The 18,007-nt window shown below is 38.1% G+C and overlaps 2 protein-coding genes and 1 pseudogene across 4 annotated transcripts; 1 reads left to right on the top strand and 2 right to left on the bottom strand.

Moving 5' to 3' along the window:
• The first annotated feature begins 441 nt into the window (after positions 1-441).
• Positions 442-6,955, top strand: LOC307019792 (claudin-15-like; annotated as a pseudogene). Its single transcript, XR_013810560.1, has 5 exons — positions 442-661; positions 3,669-3,833; positions 4,899-4,980; positions 5,059-5,169; positions 6,155-6,955. The product of XR_013810560.1 is annotated as a claudin-15-like (transcript).
• Positions 6,956-8,297: 1,342 nt separating this feature from the next.
• Positions 8,298-17,178, bottom strand: LOC307017693 (thialysine N-epsilon-acetyltransferase-like). Of its 2 annotated transcripts, none has more exons than XM_079647395.1 (6): positions 17,016-17,178; positions 10,536-10,587; positions 9,349-9,432; positions 9,051-9,152; positions 8,909-8,949; positions 8,298-8,688 (listed from the first exon to the last, which is right to left on the bottom strand). In XM_079647395.1, the coding sequence occupies exons 1-6, from the start codon at positions 17,076-17,078 to the stop codon at positions 8,509-8,511; spliced, it is 522 nt and encodes a 173-aa protein (XP_079503521.1). In that variant the 5' UTR covers positions 17,079-17,178; the 3' UTR covers positions 8,298-8,508. The 2 variants fall into 2 exon arrangements, with proteins under 2 accessions (XP_079503521.1, XP_079503520.1); XM_079647394.1 differs by lacking the exon at positions 17,016-17,178 and adding an exon at positions 10,772-10,966.
• LOC307017694 (diamine acetyltransferase 1-like) lies at positions 11,748-16,571 on the bottom strand. Its single transcript, XM_079647396.1, has 4 exons — positions 15,196-16,571; positions 14,279-14,362; positions 13,919-14,014; positions 11,748-12,122 (listed from the first exon to the last, which is right to left on the bottom strand). The coding sequence occupies exons 1-4, from the start codon at positions 15,224-15,226 to the stop codon at positions 12,040-12,042; spliced, it is 294 nt and encodes a 97-aa protein (XP_079503522.1). The 5' UTR covers positions 15,227-16,571; the 3' UTR covers positions 11,748-12,039.
• Positions 17,179-18,007: the final 829 nt, after the last annotated feature.

Consider the following 18,007-nt stretch of genomic DNA (forward strand, 5'->3'; position numbering starts at 1 on the left):
AGTTCCTCTTAAAACAATGTAAGATAGTGAATTGTAATGTTTACTGCCTCACATGAAAGCAATCAGTGCCGAATGATCCGCAAATTCAAAGCCGTGATAAACGTCTTACAAGATTGTACCTTACCTCCACCGCCAATCAAAAGAGAGGGAGAAAAAAACCTCAATGTATATTTACATCGCTATAGTAATATTCCAAACATGTGAAATGTCATCCATTTTGGGCGGGATTGAAAACTTATAATGTAGCTTCAACCAACAAATCAATGTTCAAATTAGCCCAGGTTTGAGTACATGAGGGGGGGGGGGGGGGGGGGGGGGGGGGGGGAAACCCTGAGTCAGTTCTCACACTTCCAAAATGTATATCAGATACAGTTGCGAATAGAGCTCCTCGCACAAGCATTATTTATTAGGTTTGCTAATTATTAATAGACAATCACTTTCAAGATGCAAGGGATCATCGAGCTTATAGCACTTTTCCTAGGTTTTGCAGGCTGGATAATGATTTTCATATCACTGGAAGATCAGTATTGGAAAGAATCCTCAACAGAGGGCAGCGTAATTACAACCTCCACAATCTATGAGAACCTCTGGATGTCTTGTGCAAGTGATTCGACGGGAATCTATAACTGCCGGGACTTTCCATCTCTTTTCGCTCTTCCAGGTAAGTGAGAAAATGTGACTTTCTATCAGCTGTCACTTGTGTTGTAACTGCTGTACGAAAAGAAGAAGAAATGTGACTGTAATTAATAATAATGTATTTTAGGTTCTATAGATATGCTTTCAGTTTTTGATTAATCAGCTTTATGTAATAGCTGACTGTGCATTCTCAAATCTACGTCATACTTAGAGAAAAATTGCTTTATATACATGATATTACAATCGTAGCACAACTTTCCTTTGTTAAAAAATGTATATAAACTTAACATACAGAATCAGAAAGCCCTACTTCAGATTATTAACATATATAATGCTATACTGGAGGTGTTATCTACAACAGCAGCTGCATAATACTAATACATAATTAGCTCGTTCGTGGAGCTTGAATTGTATATATTTTTTTAGGTTGAATAAGAGGAATCGACATCCACTTAGCAATATGGATTGTACTTGATTACATGTATATTATTGCATGAATACATTTTCAATAATACAAAATTAGGATATCCTTACATTGTACAAGAGCGTACCAATGAGTCTTACCGTATTAAGTGGTAATTGCATATTTTATTTTGCTTATTTAGCAGTTTAGTCAAGCCGTCAACTTTTTTTTGTTTGTGTGGCCTAAAGACATCACTATGACGATAAAGGCCTGATAGCGGACAAACAACGTTTCATTTGTTAACTAATATCTCACGTCTCCTGGGCTCAGTTGTTAGAACAGGTTTATCAGCTGGGGAACATCTGGTTCTGGGTGTGTGGTGAGCAGAGGTGGGAAGTGGAGTACAAATAAATCAGTACTTTACTCCACTACTTATTTTTCTGACAACTCTTTACTTAATACTTCTTACATGTTGAACACAAATACCTGTACTTTCTACTTCTTACATTTTGAATTCAAATACCTGTACTTTCTACTTCTTACATTTTGAACTCAAATACCTATACTTTCTACTTCCTACATTTTCAAACAGGCTGGTTCCTTTAGTTTGAATGTGTGTTTGGTGGCGTGATCATTATTATTTAGAGTCATTGCGTGCCTATTGATTTGAACACGATCCGTGTATCCATCATTTCCTGGTCTTCTCTAAAGAAGAGGGACCAATGAAAACGTTGTCATGCTGCCGTTGTTCAGCATGGAAACATTCATTAGCTAACAATGACATTATTGTTCTATTAATATAAAGGGAGGTCAGGTACTCTTTAAAACAGCTGCTAGTTATGGGTACTTTTTACTGAAGTACATTTCAAAGCCTCTTTACTTTGACTTGAGTAAAGAAGTTTAGTCAGTACTTCTACTTTTACCAGAGTATTTTTAAACACGAGTATCTGTACTTCTACTTGAGTAAAGGATGTGTGTGCTTTTGCCATCTCTGGGTGTGATGCACCTTCACCCTAACCCAACACCACTCACCTACCCATCATCCCTCGGAAACTGGGTAACATGAGGAGCAAAAAACGTGACTCGAATCAATAACATTTTGAAATTATTGACAGAGTGTTCAAAGGAAACGTCAAAAGGTGACAAATAGCTGGGAGTCTACAGACGCAGGTTTAAAGGTTGTTGAAACTTGACTTGGGTAAACATTTGGAGTCTTTGAATAGCTTCAATAGAGCTGAGAATAAATGGGGAAATCATAAGTGGTCTATTTGGGATGAATCATTAATTTGTGGCTTTCGTTATCATCTGGGTTGGTGGGAATGGGTCTGGCACTTTGGGACTTTGGGGTCGACAAATCCACACGTTTGCGGAGGAAGATATCTGGAAGTCAACGTTTGTATTCTTTTCTCCTATTTGGGATAACTCTACATTGGTCGGATAAAGGAAACTAGCGAGTATGAATTCCACAGTTGAAGCTTTGGCCTTCCTCCTGGGGTTTCTGGCCTGGCTGATGGTTGGGATCGCAATTCCAAACCGATACTGGAAGGTTTCTTCAGTGGATGGTAATGTTATCACTACATCAACCATCTATGAAAACCTATGGATGTCCTGTGCAACTGACTCTACGGGAGTTCACAACTGCAGGGATTTTCCATCTTTGCTCGCACTAAATGGTACGTGGCCAATATAATATTATTTATTTATTAGCGTCTATTAGTACTTATCTGGCTTTAATGCTAATCCACCTACTCAAGGAGTCAGGATTCTGAATCAGGATTGCCACGTAGCCAATGAGCAAGACCTTACTCATAAAGCAGTACAAGTTGTGTGGGGAGAAGTGGCTTTTGTAACAGGTTATGATGAACAGATTAAAAACAGAGTTGACATGTTGAATCTTATACCACCGGATCAAACTCACCAGTAGAGAAACGGCTGTCCTTACTTTCCTCTGTTTTCATAGACAGCTTTGTAGTGTACCTTTAGGAGAGTTCTACTGTACTGGCCATAATCTGTATTCAAAATGGGTAATAAGATATAATAAAATGAGAGGGAAGATAAGCAAGCACAGCCACCGTGAACCCGCATTAATAGACTCGTAAATTAATAAAATCTTTGTGAATCCGTTGGACACTGTTAACGAAAACCACCAGTAAAGGCATTTAGCAAAGTGATACAAGAGACCAGGGATGTTTAGCACATGAAACGTGAAACTGGATGCCTAGTCCTAGTCATGAGCCCTGGAGTGAACATCCCAGTACATGCTTTTCCAATCACACATACTTCTGTTTGTTGGAATTAAGTTTTCAAAAAGTTGCTGCATGGCTCCCCTTCAAGGAAGCAAGAATCAACTCACTGAATCTACAGAGGCATTAACATCTACAAACATATCCCATCATTTGGAATACGATGGATGTTTGGATGGATTGAAGAACATCCTTATGTTTGTTAGAAGGTTCTGCATGTGCTCAAAGGACCAGGGTAACCATTAGTGAGCCACTCGCGACAAGTACTGTTGTATCAATAAACGTCATTACTGTGTCTACAACTTGAGTTTTTAACACAATAGGAAACAATTGTGATGTTGATACAAGTCCACATTATGGGTGTTTTTCTTTATGTTTGCACACAGGGTACATTCAGGCCTCCCGGGCGCTCATGATCACTGCCATCGTGTTCGGGACATTTGGCCTCGTGGCACTCTCGTAGGAATGAAGTGCTCAAGGATAGGAGGAGGAAAACTACGTCTGAAGGGGAGGATCGCAGCCATTGGAGGAGGTCTTCTTTTTACTACAGGGTAAAGACTTATGGATGGATGGGAATAGCGATGCAACCGATGGAAATGTTTGGTTTCTTGAAATATATTTGGGTAATGAAGAAAGGTCCCCGCGTAGTACTTTAAAATGACTGAGGAAAAAAATAGCCCACTGGAGAACACACACACACACACACACACACACACACACACACACACACACACACACACACACACACACACACACACACACACACACACACACACACACACACACACACACACACACACATAAACACACACACACACACACACACACACACACAAACACCCAGAAAGGTCAATCACCTCTGGCACCCATCTCTCTGTGTACAGAAGACAAGCGATCAGTAAGTGGCTCACCAGTTCAAAAGGTTATCCAAACCTGCATTACCTGCCATTAACAAAGGTATTTGGATTGTGAGAATAAGTCCCACTATGTTAAGAACATAAATGAATGCAGTGAGCGGACACTGGTAATCTCAGAGTACTTTGTGTCCCGAGCAAAAAACTCTTGCAATTAGTCAAGTTGAAGTATTTTGTAATGTGGATATAAAGCTGACGTCTACCATCGCAGGTTTCTTAATAATTGTATAATATTGGATGGAATGGGTTAATGCTTTTTAAGATAAGATGGGAAATAGTCCTCACATCCTGACCGAAATCAATGAATAAAGTACCCAAAGACAACGTTTTAACATTTCATTATGATCTTTTTGAGTGGCTTCAGGGGGAGGTGCTGACAGTGGGGCCAACTTAGCAACTTTCTTGTTAGATAACGCTGACTTTTTCAGGTGGTGCTGCTACCTATTTCATCTGAAGGACTTGGAAAGATTGAGCTTGGTTTTTCAGTTTCTTACTTTAAAAAATCTAGCTCTCCAAATGTATCCACCATTGCATGAATTGGGACTGATGTTCCCAACATGGCTTTCATTTTTTTGCTCAAATCGAATCTTAAAATGACTCGAGCACTAAAAAAGGTTGTTCATGTTATCGTAGCTGTGTGCTTTGTATTCATCAAGAATACACCCCGCTTGTCTAAAGTAAACAATGTTTTGTTTTGTGAAGGGATTTGCACCATGATTGCCATTTCTTGGTACGCAGCCAACATCACGCAGCAGTTCTTTGATCAGTTTTATCCAGGGACAAAGTGAGTAAATACATTCTGCATCACTACGTTGGGAAGAGTGGCTCAATATCTAATGTTTTCACTCTTATTGTGTCGCAGGTATGAGATCGGAGAGGGCCTGTATATCGGCTGGTCTTCAGGCACACTCGCCATTTGTGGAGGAGCATGCCTGTTGTGTGCTTGCAAAGTCAACGATCCCAACGAAAAAATGTGAGTATGTGTTGAGCAAACTTTTGGCATTGAGTGTGTCTAGTGTTAGAAAAATATCACTCGTCGTCACCGGCTTGAGCTTCAACATCAGGATCCATGTATCTGTGATCCTCTCCAGAATGGAAGTAGTCATCACATACAGAGCATCAACTAGTTCCTGAACAGTGTCCTTCACATGCTGATATCCAAGAGAGGCAGTTACACAGTCACAAGATGGAGGAATAGAAAGCAGTATTCAATGTTTACTTCAGATTAGCTCCACGTCAGAAATGAGCATGCTTGTCATATGTCTCTCTCCATAGAGGCTGAATCATCATGTTAATCACATAGCTATCATATGCCTCAAACAGTCCTGATGCTCTTCTAGGTCAGTGGTTTTAAAACACATGCTCAAAGTAAGCCGGATTTTGCCGATGTGTTTATGTGGATTCAAAAAATTGTAAATAATCTACAAAATGGAGGAGACCGATCTGATCGGAGCAACTGTGACAAATAATCCAACTGAAACCGGTATGGACAATGACTATGTTTTAAAAATGCGCTTATCCAGACAAGCCTGGTTTGGACACTTTACGGGCAGAAGAAACATTTCTATTAAAGAAAGACTTATACATTGCTGTCTTGTTATGCCTGTAATAGCTACTAACCTGACTTTTTATTCAAATTAATTAATCAATTATTTTGTATATCTTATTGTAATGTAGAGACAAGGCTTTTAGTGACAATCATGTATTGCGTTACAATTATATAAAAAATAAAAAATGAAAATAAAATCTAAATATGATATTTGGCCTCAAATCATCTGAGGCGTGGCGCGCCCCTAGGTTGGGAACCACTGTTCTAGGTAATCAAACATCCTGTCATGGACACAGCTACAGTTGGGATACCTTTGTTATCATGTTACTCTGATATTGGAAGAGGACATTCAGTATTTCCCCAACAAGTAGAAATGGTGCATAGTACTGAAACTTGTCTTGTGTTTCAGACAATATCCATACCAACCATCCTCCAGAGGACACGTGCTGTCGGCTGGGGCGGCGACTCAGTCTGCCCCCAGCAACTATGGAAGAAATGCTTATGTCTGAGAGTTGACTTGACCAGTTCACCAGACCATGACAGCGGAAAACACTTTTGATAAGAATGTAAAAGGTTAGTTGAAAGCAATAATATGAAGTTTAAATGAAAAAATATTAGATGCAACTTAATATTATTCCTTTCAACTAACCTAATACAGTTGTGTGAAATGTGTTGATGTAATTCAAGTCAACATTTAAGTCTTGTCAGTGATCATAATCAATGTTTAGGAGTTGAAGATGTTTTATTGATTTGATTTTTTTTAATGCAAACCTTTTAAAGCTACATTTTGCTGTACCTGAATTGTACTATCCAGCTTTGTTATAATGATTGCATGGATCAATTATCATATGCTGATAAATATACCATGACGAATCTGATTGTCTGACATTAGGACATGTATACTATGTCATTTTACTCAGGTTTACAGATTCTATGGTTTTTAATTTCTTTTTTATCACTTTTTAGTAGGACTATGGATAAATTCAAGTTAGATATATGTAATCAATGGACCACCTTTAACCGTTTTACAATTGTGTAGTCAGTTAGTGTATAAAGAATTATCCTTTGTAATGTATCCTCAAATCTGTCTCAGGTTTTCTGGTCAATCATTTGTCTCTAAAAACACAGAGCTCAATAAGCTCTCCTCTCAGGTCAACTCTGGTGGGTGTTTCCAGTCACAGTGTGATTTTATTTTGAATCCCACCTCTGAACCAGAACATTTGAGAAACACAAATGTAAATGACTTTATTCATTATAAAGGTTTATTTTTTTAAATGTAATGTCATACATTGGGTAATTCTGCATTTGTTACTGTGGATTTTAAGTATGTTTTATAGTTTTATAGTATAATATTTCTAGTAACTGATTGCATAAAACCATATAAAATGTTCCTTGGAGATCGTGATTTCCAACATATTTCATGAAAAGATAGTTATATTAATACAACAATTAAACTAGTTCATGTGTTTTGGGTTACAAAGCTTGTTTGCAATCGTCTCCTTTGACTAAAAAAAGAATACAGCTAATATTGTAGTCATGACACATATTATGCCTACAGTAAATACATATTTTTCCATATTCAGTTCGTTAAATACGCCACCTACTGGAGTGACTTGGTGTTACACCTAGGATTGATTGGTGAAATACCAGTGTTGTTGGGAAACTGATCACAATCTTTGACCAACGTCACCGACACTAAATAGATTAGGGAATAATCTCAGGACTAGATCACTATGTCTAATTTCCTGATTAAGGCAATATTCAGTTTTTTCCACTCATTCACAAATATTGATATGAAAGTTGCAAATAGGTTTTTAGCACTTTGCACTGAAAGGTGGTAGTTTGATTATGTGCAGGTTTTTGTGAATATGAAAAATGAGTGTTTGTTTTTAAGGTTGCAAACATATTTAGGGTATATATGGACATTTTATTGATTGGGATAAACCCCTTGAGATGCACCATCTCGTTTTCAAGGGGGTCCCGAAATATATATACAGAATATATAGTACAGGGTTCATACACTTTTTTACCGATGATTTTCCATGACTTCTCCATGACCTTTACCTCATTTTCCATGACCAAGAAAATTACTCTTTCTCAGCGGTACCACTGAAAATGGTTTATTTTAACATAGAACAGGAAAATAAGGTCTGCATATGAAACATGTTGAGCCTCTCTAAAACAAATCAAATAGCAGGCGTACTAGCTTCTACACGCTAAAGCAATTAACATCTCTCACCAGCAAAACACCTCGTCAGTTAAATGGCATTTTTCGTTTCATTGCTATACGATACAGTATTTAATATCATTATAGTATTACTATTTTGGCGATTAGATAAAATATAAATTATATTTGATGCAACTTTAGTTACATTTCCATGACTTTTCTAAAACTTTGGGGAAAATATTGTTTTCCATAACTTTTCCAGGGCCTGGAATTAGCATTTTGAATGTCCATGACTTTTCCAGGTTTTTTTAATGACCGTAAGAACCCTGATAGTATAATGTAAATGCACACAAAATCAGCATTCTTCACTGAAAGGAGACAAAGATTATCCATGCAGGTACTTTAATAAAATAATGAGTTTTACAATTATATAGATTTCATGTAGGTTGTGTAAATAAGAAACAAGATTTGTTTTCATGATTGTTAAACCAGGAGAAAACAAGGAGGTGGGGTTCCAGGTTTAGTGAAGCTTAATTTGGCACTGTTTGAAAGTGAAATGTTTTCAGAACAATATCAATTTTTTCCACGGCAGATATTTAATCTTTTGGAGCCTCATTGGCTAAATTGTCCAGGTTTTGTCCGTCAAAGCGTATAAAGTGCCATCCTTCGCTGTCTGTGAGGTCCTGAGCGCCTTTAGCAGCGTAGAAGTCTCTGGACGGGGTATTCCAGTCCAGCACTGATAACTGCAGCCGCACACACTGCTTCTCCTTCCCCACCTGAGAAACAGAACAGCCATCTTCTTCTTCATCACACTGGAAATGTTTTTCTTTAAATGTGCTTTAGAGGCCAACAAACATCCTTGGTGTGCCCCATTAGCTCAACGTGTGTCAAATGTATGGGAGTCTTTACCGCATGTCGTCCTCTCACTCTCTCCCTTTCCTGTCAATGTTAAGCTGTAATAATCAAAAATAATCTTTTAAGAAAGCACATTCTTACCTTAGCAACTTTGCAAAGTAAACCCTTTCCAAATCCATTTCCTGTAAAAGGTAAATAAAACAAAACATTCACCAAATCAATGAAACAGAAATCGCAAGACGAAGACAGTAAAACGTATTTGTGAGAAGTACACATAGTTTACCTCTGAATTCTGGCATCACGTATAAGTCCTCCAAAAACACTGTCGGCCCCTTCCATGTACTGTAAGTGTAAAAGTAAAGCGCGTATCCAACTACTGTGAATCCTACATGGACAAAAAGGAACAGAGACAAGCAGAAAGAGTTACAGAAACATTGAAATGGCGGCAAATAAGAGCATTGTTTTCTGGTTTTGCATTTAAAAAAAAATCATTATTGACTTTTTATTATCTGTGCTAGATGCCTATAAGTTTGAAGCATGCTGACGGGGGGAGATAACCATGGCTTTGATCGACACTTTACCATCTTTAGATTTATTCTCCTCAGGCACTTCTGCAACGAGGCATTCAAAGAAAGGATTCTGGCAGAAACCGTCCCGCTCCAGTTCTAAAGTAAACAAACAAACAAACAAGTACTTTTACTTAAGTAAACTAGTACTTCTTCCAACACCAGTAGAAATCTATGTACAACTACACTAGTGTTCAAAAACTCAACCCTGGTTTGTATTGTACACGTCATAGTCACACTTTGTACTGTCTGGTTGCTGCGTTTATGTTCACCGCTGCTTTCTAAACAGACCCTCAATGACTTACAACTCAACTTTAAACCGTTATAAAGGGAGACAGCTTGGATTAGGAGTAACTCATACAGAAACTCAGCTTGCATGACAAACAATGTTGGAAAAGTGGAAAGAAATCAGTGCCATGCACTCCTGATCCCGAAGGTCCAAACTCACTGTAATACAGTTACTGATTAATGCAAACCTGTTTATCTTTGTCTCGTTGCAAAGTCTTGCATTTCCTATTTCAGGCTATAATAACGGACACTGTAGTCTACACTTTAGACAGTGGTGGAAAAAGTATTCAGATTCTTTACTTTATTAAAAGTAATAATACCACACTGTTATCATACTCAATTTGAACTAAAAGTACTGCATCGAGAATGTACCTTAAATAAAAGTGTGAAGGTACGATTAGAAAAATGTACTAGGAGTAAAAGGTCTTGCAGGAAAAACTCTTAATTATTTCAAAGCAAAGTTGCTGCCAATAATTTTCTGGTACCACTTGTGGTTTTTGTGAACTTAAATATAATGTTGGATGGTTTAATCTATATTAAAAAAAAGCATTGTGTGTCAATATCTTTATTTATAAAGTTACTAGTAAATACATCTGTAAAATAATTGTAGGGGCCAAAATGTAGTACAGTAAGAAGTAAAAAATAAAAATACTCCAGTTAAGCACAAGTACCCTCAAATGTGTACTTAAGTGCAGTACTTGAGTAAATGTACGTAGTTACTTTCCACCACTGCACTTTAGACAAGGTCACACTTCAACATGCAAACCCAGTAGCACTCATAATAACTGATATGCTGGTACTATAGAGCTCTTTCACAGACATTGATGTCCAGAGTAGGAAAAACACAGCATTTGTTTTAATTATCGATTGCCATCACTTGGTGTGTTTGTCCAATACATTATGAGGAGCATTACCTTCATGGGATATCTTCACTTGGTCGGGCATTTTTTCATAAACCGCCAATTCCTGAGAAAAAGGGGGTTAAAACCACACTTTATGTGTCAATATGTATACAATAAATGGCGTGAGGCTCTTTCATTTAACAAATAAGACGTTCAACCTAAAGTTATGGTTTCAACACACAGTGAAGTCAGGTTTATTACATTAGGTACAGTAAAGCAACATGTCAGCTCAACAACACAAACCTCACCAATATCATCCTCGATATTTCTTTGCAGTCTTCTTTTGTTGCAGGCCGCGCTTTGAAATGCATCTTTGGTTCTAATTCTCTACAATTCACTCTTTATCCTGACTTCTCCACTATCTTGTTCCTCAGAGACAGACGTCAAGTGACTATAAACAGTAACCGCGTTGATGTTAAAAACTGATTGTGCGCTAAACTGGAAGTTCCGGCGGGTCAGTTTGGTTTGATCCTTCAGAATAAAAGATCAGTCAATTCGTGTAAGATTTGGGGGGAACACATGTCTACATTACCCTGCTATTAATTTGAATAGGCTATTCAAATAATATTAGGCATTTACGTTTTGCACACTACGAAGAAATCTACAAAGAAAGTGTTAAATGGACCATCATTACATGTCATGCCATATAGCGCTCCTCTCTGGGAAATTGCACTATTTATCAACTCTAAATAAACAGGCTGGTATTCAAGTAATTATACACCAAAGTAAAATGATCTCAAATCTATCAAAATGTATTGGTAATATTGTAAATCTGCACAAAGTGAGAATCGATTTGAATTAGACTCTCGAACCAAAACACTTGAGTAACAGAATTGAACCTGTGGATTTTAGTATATTTTACACGTGAATAAATATATTTCCGGAGAATGATTGCATAAAATCATTATAATTTTCCTGGGAGATTATGAGTTCCTACATATTTCATGAAAAGATAGTTGTATTAATTAAAAGATCAAACTAGTTCACATCAAATTAAAGGACATTTAGAGTTACAGGGCTGGCTTGGACATAATCATCTCCTGACTTATTTAAACAGGGAGGGCAAATACTCACAAATAAGACCTATCCTCATCACTCCCTGACTGTCTACTCACTGAGTTGTAAATACAAATATTGAGATGGTTAAACATGCCACCTAATGGATTGACATGGTGTTATAGCTAGGATTGGATTTAGATGAAATAACTGTGAAATGAAGGAAGGTCAGAGGTAGGTTGTTTAATTAAAAGCATAAAGATTACACACAGGTTTTTGTAAATATGTAACATATTACATAATGATGATGAACCACAAGAAAAAAAAGGTGGTGAGGTCCCAGGTTGTGAAGTTTAAATTGGTAATGTTTTATAACCAAACACATTGTTTGTACCAAGATACATTTATTTCCTTGGCTGACTTCTAATCTTGTGGAGCTTCATTGGCCAAGTTGTCCAGGTGTTGTTTATCAAAACATGTGAAGTGCCAGCCTTGGCTGTCTTTGATGTCCTGAGCGCCTTTAGCAGCGTAGAAGTCTCTGGACGGGGTATTCCAGTCTGAGACAATAAACTTCATCAGCACACACTGCTTCTTCTTCCCCATCTGAGGAAACAGAACAGTCTCCTTCATCAAACAGGACAATTTGAAAAGAAGACTATGCTTTAGAGGCCAAGAAACACATCCTTATAGAGCAGGGGTGTCAAACTCAAATACACAGATGGGCCAAAATAAAAAAAACTAGTCGAGGGCCGGACTGGTTCAATGTTTATTGCAAAACTTATTGAAATGAACTCATTGCACATATTAAACCTGGAACTAACAAAGCTTAAATTATTGCCTATAAAAACAACTTTAAACATTAAATAATCAGTTGCATTCATTTCTTATGGCTCTATCTGCAGCTTTTCCAGAGTCATTTCTTATGATTACATTTTTCCACAGGCCAACAACAGCTTCAAAAAAACTATTCCCCTCAAAGAGAAAACCAAACATGCCCTGTTGTCGTGAGAGAGAAAGTGCAGAAGGAAACATCCATTAAACTCAGTGTGCTGCTCTGTGATGCTAGTTCAGATACTTGGCATCTCATCTTGGGTGCAAGGTCATCAATGTTTGGGGTCAGGCTCTGACCTGAGGAGACCGTCAGGATGGAGTGAAGGTGTGCGTGCAATATACCGGCGGGCCAGATCTAATAGTAATTAGAAATTATCCTGCGGGCCGAAATTAAATCCACCAAGGGCCTGATTTGGCCCCCGGGCCTTGAGTTTGACACATGTGTTATAGAGCAATCGCCCGTGTACAGAGGCTGATTCCTCCTGCATGATTTCTCACTCTCTCCCCTTTCTAGTCTATCTTCAGCTGTACTAGCGACTTTGCACAGTAAACCCTTGCCAATGCCCTTTCCTAGAAAACATTTATAGATTAAGGTGAAACAGAGTCATAAATACATTTTAATGCATAAAGAAATTGCAGCGCAAAGAAGACATGTTATTGTTTGAAGATTACATATTATGCTTATTTGCAGGTTCACATTTTGTTCCTTAAAGGTAGGGTAATTCACTTCAGAAACACTTTTTGTTATATTCCATGGAATGCTCTTAACATCCCAATAGCAATGAATATATAAAGTGCTTTGACAAAAAATCCATAAAAAAATGTCATCTGTGGAAGCCGTGGCGCTGTAAAAAGCACAACCAATCATCTGAGCCGGCCCGCGGCAGATAATTGGATGGCCTACCTGCCTGTCAGCCTTCCATCTCGTGAACAAACTTATCTCATGCCCTCATTGGTCATGTGTGTTGGAGGAGGGGCTCTGTAAGGAAGTCTGAAGGAAGGGGCAGATTTTTTTCGGTTGTGTATTTTCAAATTCTAGTGCACTCGAGCTGGTTTCTCCATTCTTACCTACCCTACCTTTAACTGTGACATGTTTACATGCTAGTTAAAAAGAAGAAACAAACAAACAACAAACAAACAAACAAACAAACAAATAACTTTCTTTATCTATGATTATTTTTAATTTCAATTGTAATTATCGTCATTCGTATACAAGCTTACAAAGTTATAGGTTAAGCTGCCCAGCTCTGTTGTGATTGGTCAACCGCTTAGAGTTGTCCCGCCCCTTAGCCTATCCCATACAATGTGTTAGAGTGCTAGCCAATATAAGCCACCTGTTACATAGCGATGTCACTATGTAACATAAGTAAACAATGGAGTCCAATGGGGCCGTTTCAGAGTGTGTGGGAGAGACACTTGATGGAACTTTGAGATTTTAGCCTTTGAAGACAATGTACATGCACAACAACCTATATAACACTACAGGAAAGGGAAAACCCCAAAAAGCATAAAAGGGCCTCTTCGTGTTTTTCAAGGTTTTCTTGACATCTACGCAACACATAATTTACCTCTGAATTCTGCCATCACATACAGGTTGTCCAAAAATACTGACCGCCCCTTCCATGAACTGTAAAGGTAAACAGCATATCCGACTAGTGTGAATCCTACAGGGACAAAAAGAAACAAGCAATTAAAAGAGAAGTTCCAGAAACATTTAAATGGCAACAAATAACAGGGATGGGAGTGATATTTATCACAACCCTAGTGAAATTGGAATTACAAATGTAAATGTATTACAAACAAGCAACAGAAAAAGCTTATAAAGAGGAAATATACTCCTCAGTCTGAATTCTCTACTGCACACTATGAGTTTAAGTTTGGAGCATGCTGACAGGGAAAGATAACAATGGCTTTAATGAACACTTTACCTTCTTTAGATCTATTCTCCTCAGGCACTTCTGCAACGAGGCATTCAAAGAAAGGATCCTGGCAGAAACCGTCACGCTCAAGATCTAAAGTAAAAAAAACAGAAATGTACTCAAATAGCAACATTTCCTATTTACAGAGAAGGTAATAGTACTCCTCTGAATCCAAGTGAGACAAACAAATATTCAAACACATCAATACTTGAAACATGTATGCTGCATTTACGTTGTACTAATAAAAAAACGGCGACACTCGCCAAAACACTGCTCTACTGCGCCATTAGTGGACAGAAACTCAACCAGGTACCTTTAAAAGTATAGTTTCTACACATTACATGTTAGACGCTTTTATCCAAAGCGACGTACATATTCAATACTGTGGGCAATCACCACAGGAGCAATTTGGGGTGAAGTGTCTTGCCCAGGGACACAACGACATGCTGACTGCAGTGGGGTTTGAACCTGTGAACCCCCCTGATCCGAACACCAACGCACAAGTCCATTGCGCCACACGCCCGCACTGCTCTACTGCGCCATTAGTGGGCAAAAACTAAACCAGATACCTTTAGTATAGTCTCTACACATCAGTTAAACCCTGTGTACACAGTCCTAGTTATCTTTGTCCAGTTGCAAAGTCTTGCTTCACTTTTTGCCGGCTAAATAACTAACTAGCACTGCACATTGAACACCTCAGATTGTCACACAAAGATTCTAACCCAGTACCACTTGTAATAACTGTATGGTGTTACGATAGAGCTTTTTCAGACATTGATACGCTATAGTACGTTAATTGTAAGATTTAACAATGGTGTCAACAAGCCATCAGTGTTCAACACACTTTAGCATGGGTGTGTGACACTGTTTAAAGTTCGTCTTGTCTTTCTTACTGTATATTTTTCGTCACTTATTAGGAGCATTACCTTTTTGAGATGTTTGCACTTCTTCAGGCATTTTTTCATAAACCACAAACTCCTGAGAAAAAGGGTGTTAAAAACACATTTTATGTGTCAACTGTCAATCATTTTAGTCTATGGTGTAATGTTGTCCTGTTCCTTTGACAAGTATAAAAAGTAACCGTAAAAACTTTAAATTAACATTACAAAAACATTGACACAATGTTTAGATCAGGGGCCTTATTCACAAAGGATCTTAGGGCTAAAGGTAGCTCCTAACTGGCGAATTTAGGAGAAACTCCTAAACATAATGGGCGTGTCAGTCTTACATTTAGGACTCCTAATTGTATTCACTAAGAGCAATTCACAAAGTATTTTAGGCCTAAAAGTAGCACCTAAGTTTAGGAGAGCTTAAAAGTCCTCGAGAGGACTCCTAACTCAGTAAGACCTATTCACAAAGAATCTGAAAATGGCTGCGAGACGAAATGTTTTGGAGACAATGGAAGACTGTGAATTGATCAAGAGATATAGGCTAAATCGTGAGGGTATCAAACTTGTTGTGGAATTAGTGCGGGATGCAATAACATCCCCGACTAACAGGAATAACCCGATTAGTCCGGAAATAAAATGTTTGGCAACACTACGATATTTAGCAACAGGGAAAATGCAACTTTGCAATACCGACGATTTAGGAATATCGCAACCATCAGTCAGCCGTGCCATAAACCAAACCATCAACGCGCTCTCTAGACCACATATCATCCAACAGTTTATCCGGTTTCCTTTGGACAATCAACAACTACACAGGATCAAAGACAACTTCATGGCAATTGCAGGTATGCCCGGTGTGGTCGGTGCTATTGACGGGACGCACATAAAAATAATTGCGCCATCAAAAGATGAGGACGTGTTCTTCAATAGAAAGAAAGTACATTCCATCAACACGCAGATTGTTTTCATTCATCATGATAGGGGGACTTGAACGGCGGTATGGGCTGTTATTGAAAGTGTTTAAGTGCTGGAAATATGCTCATTGGATAATAGTTTGCAGGGTGCTTTTAATTGCCTCCTTGATTTAATGCAATTTACGTATTTGTATTGTTTGCTCTCTCTCTTTAACGTGCATATACAACGTCATTATCGTGGTCTGCACAAACCTGTCATCATGCGTGTATTCTGCTAACTGCACTGTCCATAACTATTTGATAGGAATACATTTCTAGCCTAGGCTATTTCCTTGTTTTTCGGTGATTTAGTGGGCTCGTTTGAGAGATGTTGCGGATGAGTTTCACCGAGACCGCCTGCTCTGAACAACCAATCATCGTACTGACCGCTGCTAAACTCATGCACGAGAATCGACGTAATCCATAGCAACGGCGCGTCACTCTTAGTTCACTCTTAGTGATTTATCCTTAGTATGAGTAGGTCTCAGCGGCTTTGTGAATAACTTTTAAGAAAAAGCTCCTACGTAAAATGTTTTAGCGCGAGTTAGGAGCACTCCTAGCGGTAAGATAAAATGTTTTGTGAATACGGCCCCAGGTGTATTACATTAGGCACTGCAAAGCAGAACCCCATTGTTATGTCAGTTTAACAAACCAAACCGCACCATTTTCTTTTTTGTATAATTTTTTGGCTTATAATTTAATTACATATAAGGTTTCAACATTCATTAGCTCCAAGAAAATCCTTGAGATAATACCAATTAATGGATTTAAAAAAAGAGGATATATGAACAAATAAAGAGAAATATATAAGAGAAAAACAGAGACAATGGTGGTCATTCAGTTATATTCCACTCACGCTTTCAAAACAAACACACAAACAATGAAAAAACAAACAAACCTCACCAATATCATTCTCGATATTTCTTTGCAGTCTTCTTTTGTTGCAGCACGTACTTTGAAATGCATCCTTGTTTCTAATTCTCTCCACTTCACTCTTTCTCCTTATTTCTTCACTACCTTGTTCCTCAGAGACGTCAAGTGACTACAAACAGTGCGTTGATGTTAAAAGCAGACTTTTTTGCGCTTTACCGGAAGCTCCGGCTGGTCAGTTTTCTCCTTCAAAATAAAAGATCAGTCAATTCGTGTAACTTTCTACCTTGGTTGGTGATTGGCTAATGGTTACACAAGCCAACAAATCGTTATGACATAAAGTGGCCAAAATCTGATCAGCTCATTTTCAGACAGGTTTTTATATAGATGGATCAGGACAAAAAGTGAGAGAATCTTTTTTCCTGAAACTTTCAGTCTCTTTACACAGAGGGGACACATGTTGATGTAGAAAAGACATGAAAAAGTGGATTTTTCATAATCAGGGTATATGCAGGAATCTTGAAGTCAAATGTAATACCTTTTAAGACCCTTTCCATACATTTTAAGACCTCATCGCCACTGGCAACACACTTTACCTCACATTGACTATATACAGTACTGATTATCCTTTCTCCTTATCTTCCAACCATTTGGACGCAGATTTGCATTTCCCCATAGCGATGTTGTTTAGCAACCGGCGTAAACGGACCTTCGCGCGCTATCAAGCAGTTAGCGTGCGATGTCCTGTTCAGATGACGTAAAATCCATAAATAAACTACACAGAATCACACTACACACCTACGCCATGATTACATTCAGGCAGACTGTAGAATACAACCTCTTTCGACAATTTATATACTTATTGAAAACAAGCTACAAAATGTAATACCTTGGAAAATGCCGTTTAATACTTTTTAATAGCCTTCATTTTCGCTAAATTGATTTATCAACTTTTAATACTTTTTAAGACCCCGCGGACAGCTTGATAATAGGTAACCTTTAAAAAGAAACATGTCTACATAACC

The sequence above is a fragment of the Notothenia rossii genome (genome assembly GCF_949606895.1).
Source record: "Notothenia rossii genome assembly, chromosome: 9".
NCBI lineage: Eukaryota > Metazoa > Chordata > Actinopteri > Perciformes > Nototheniidae > Notothenia > Notothenia rossii.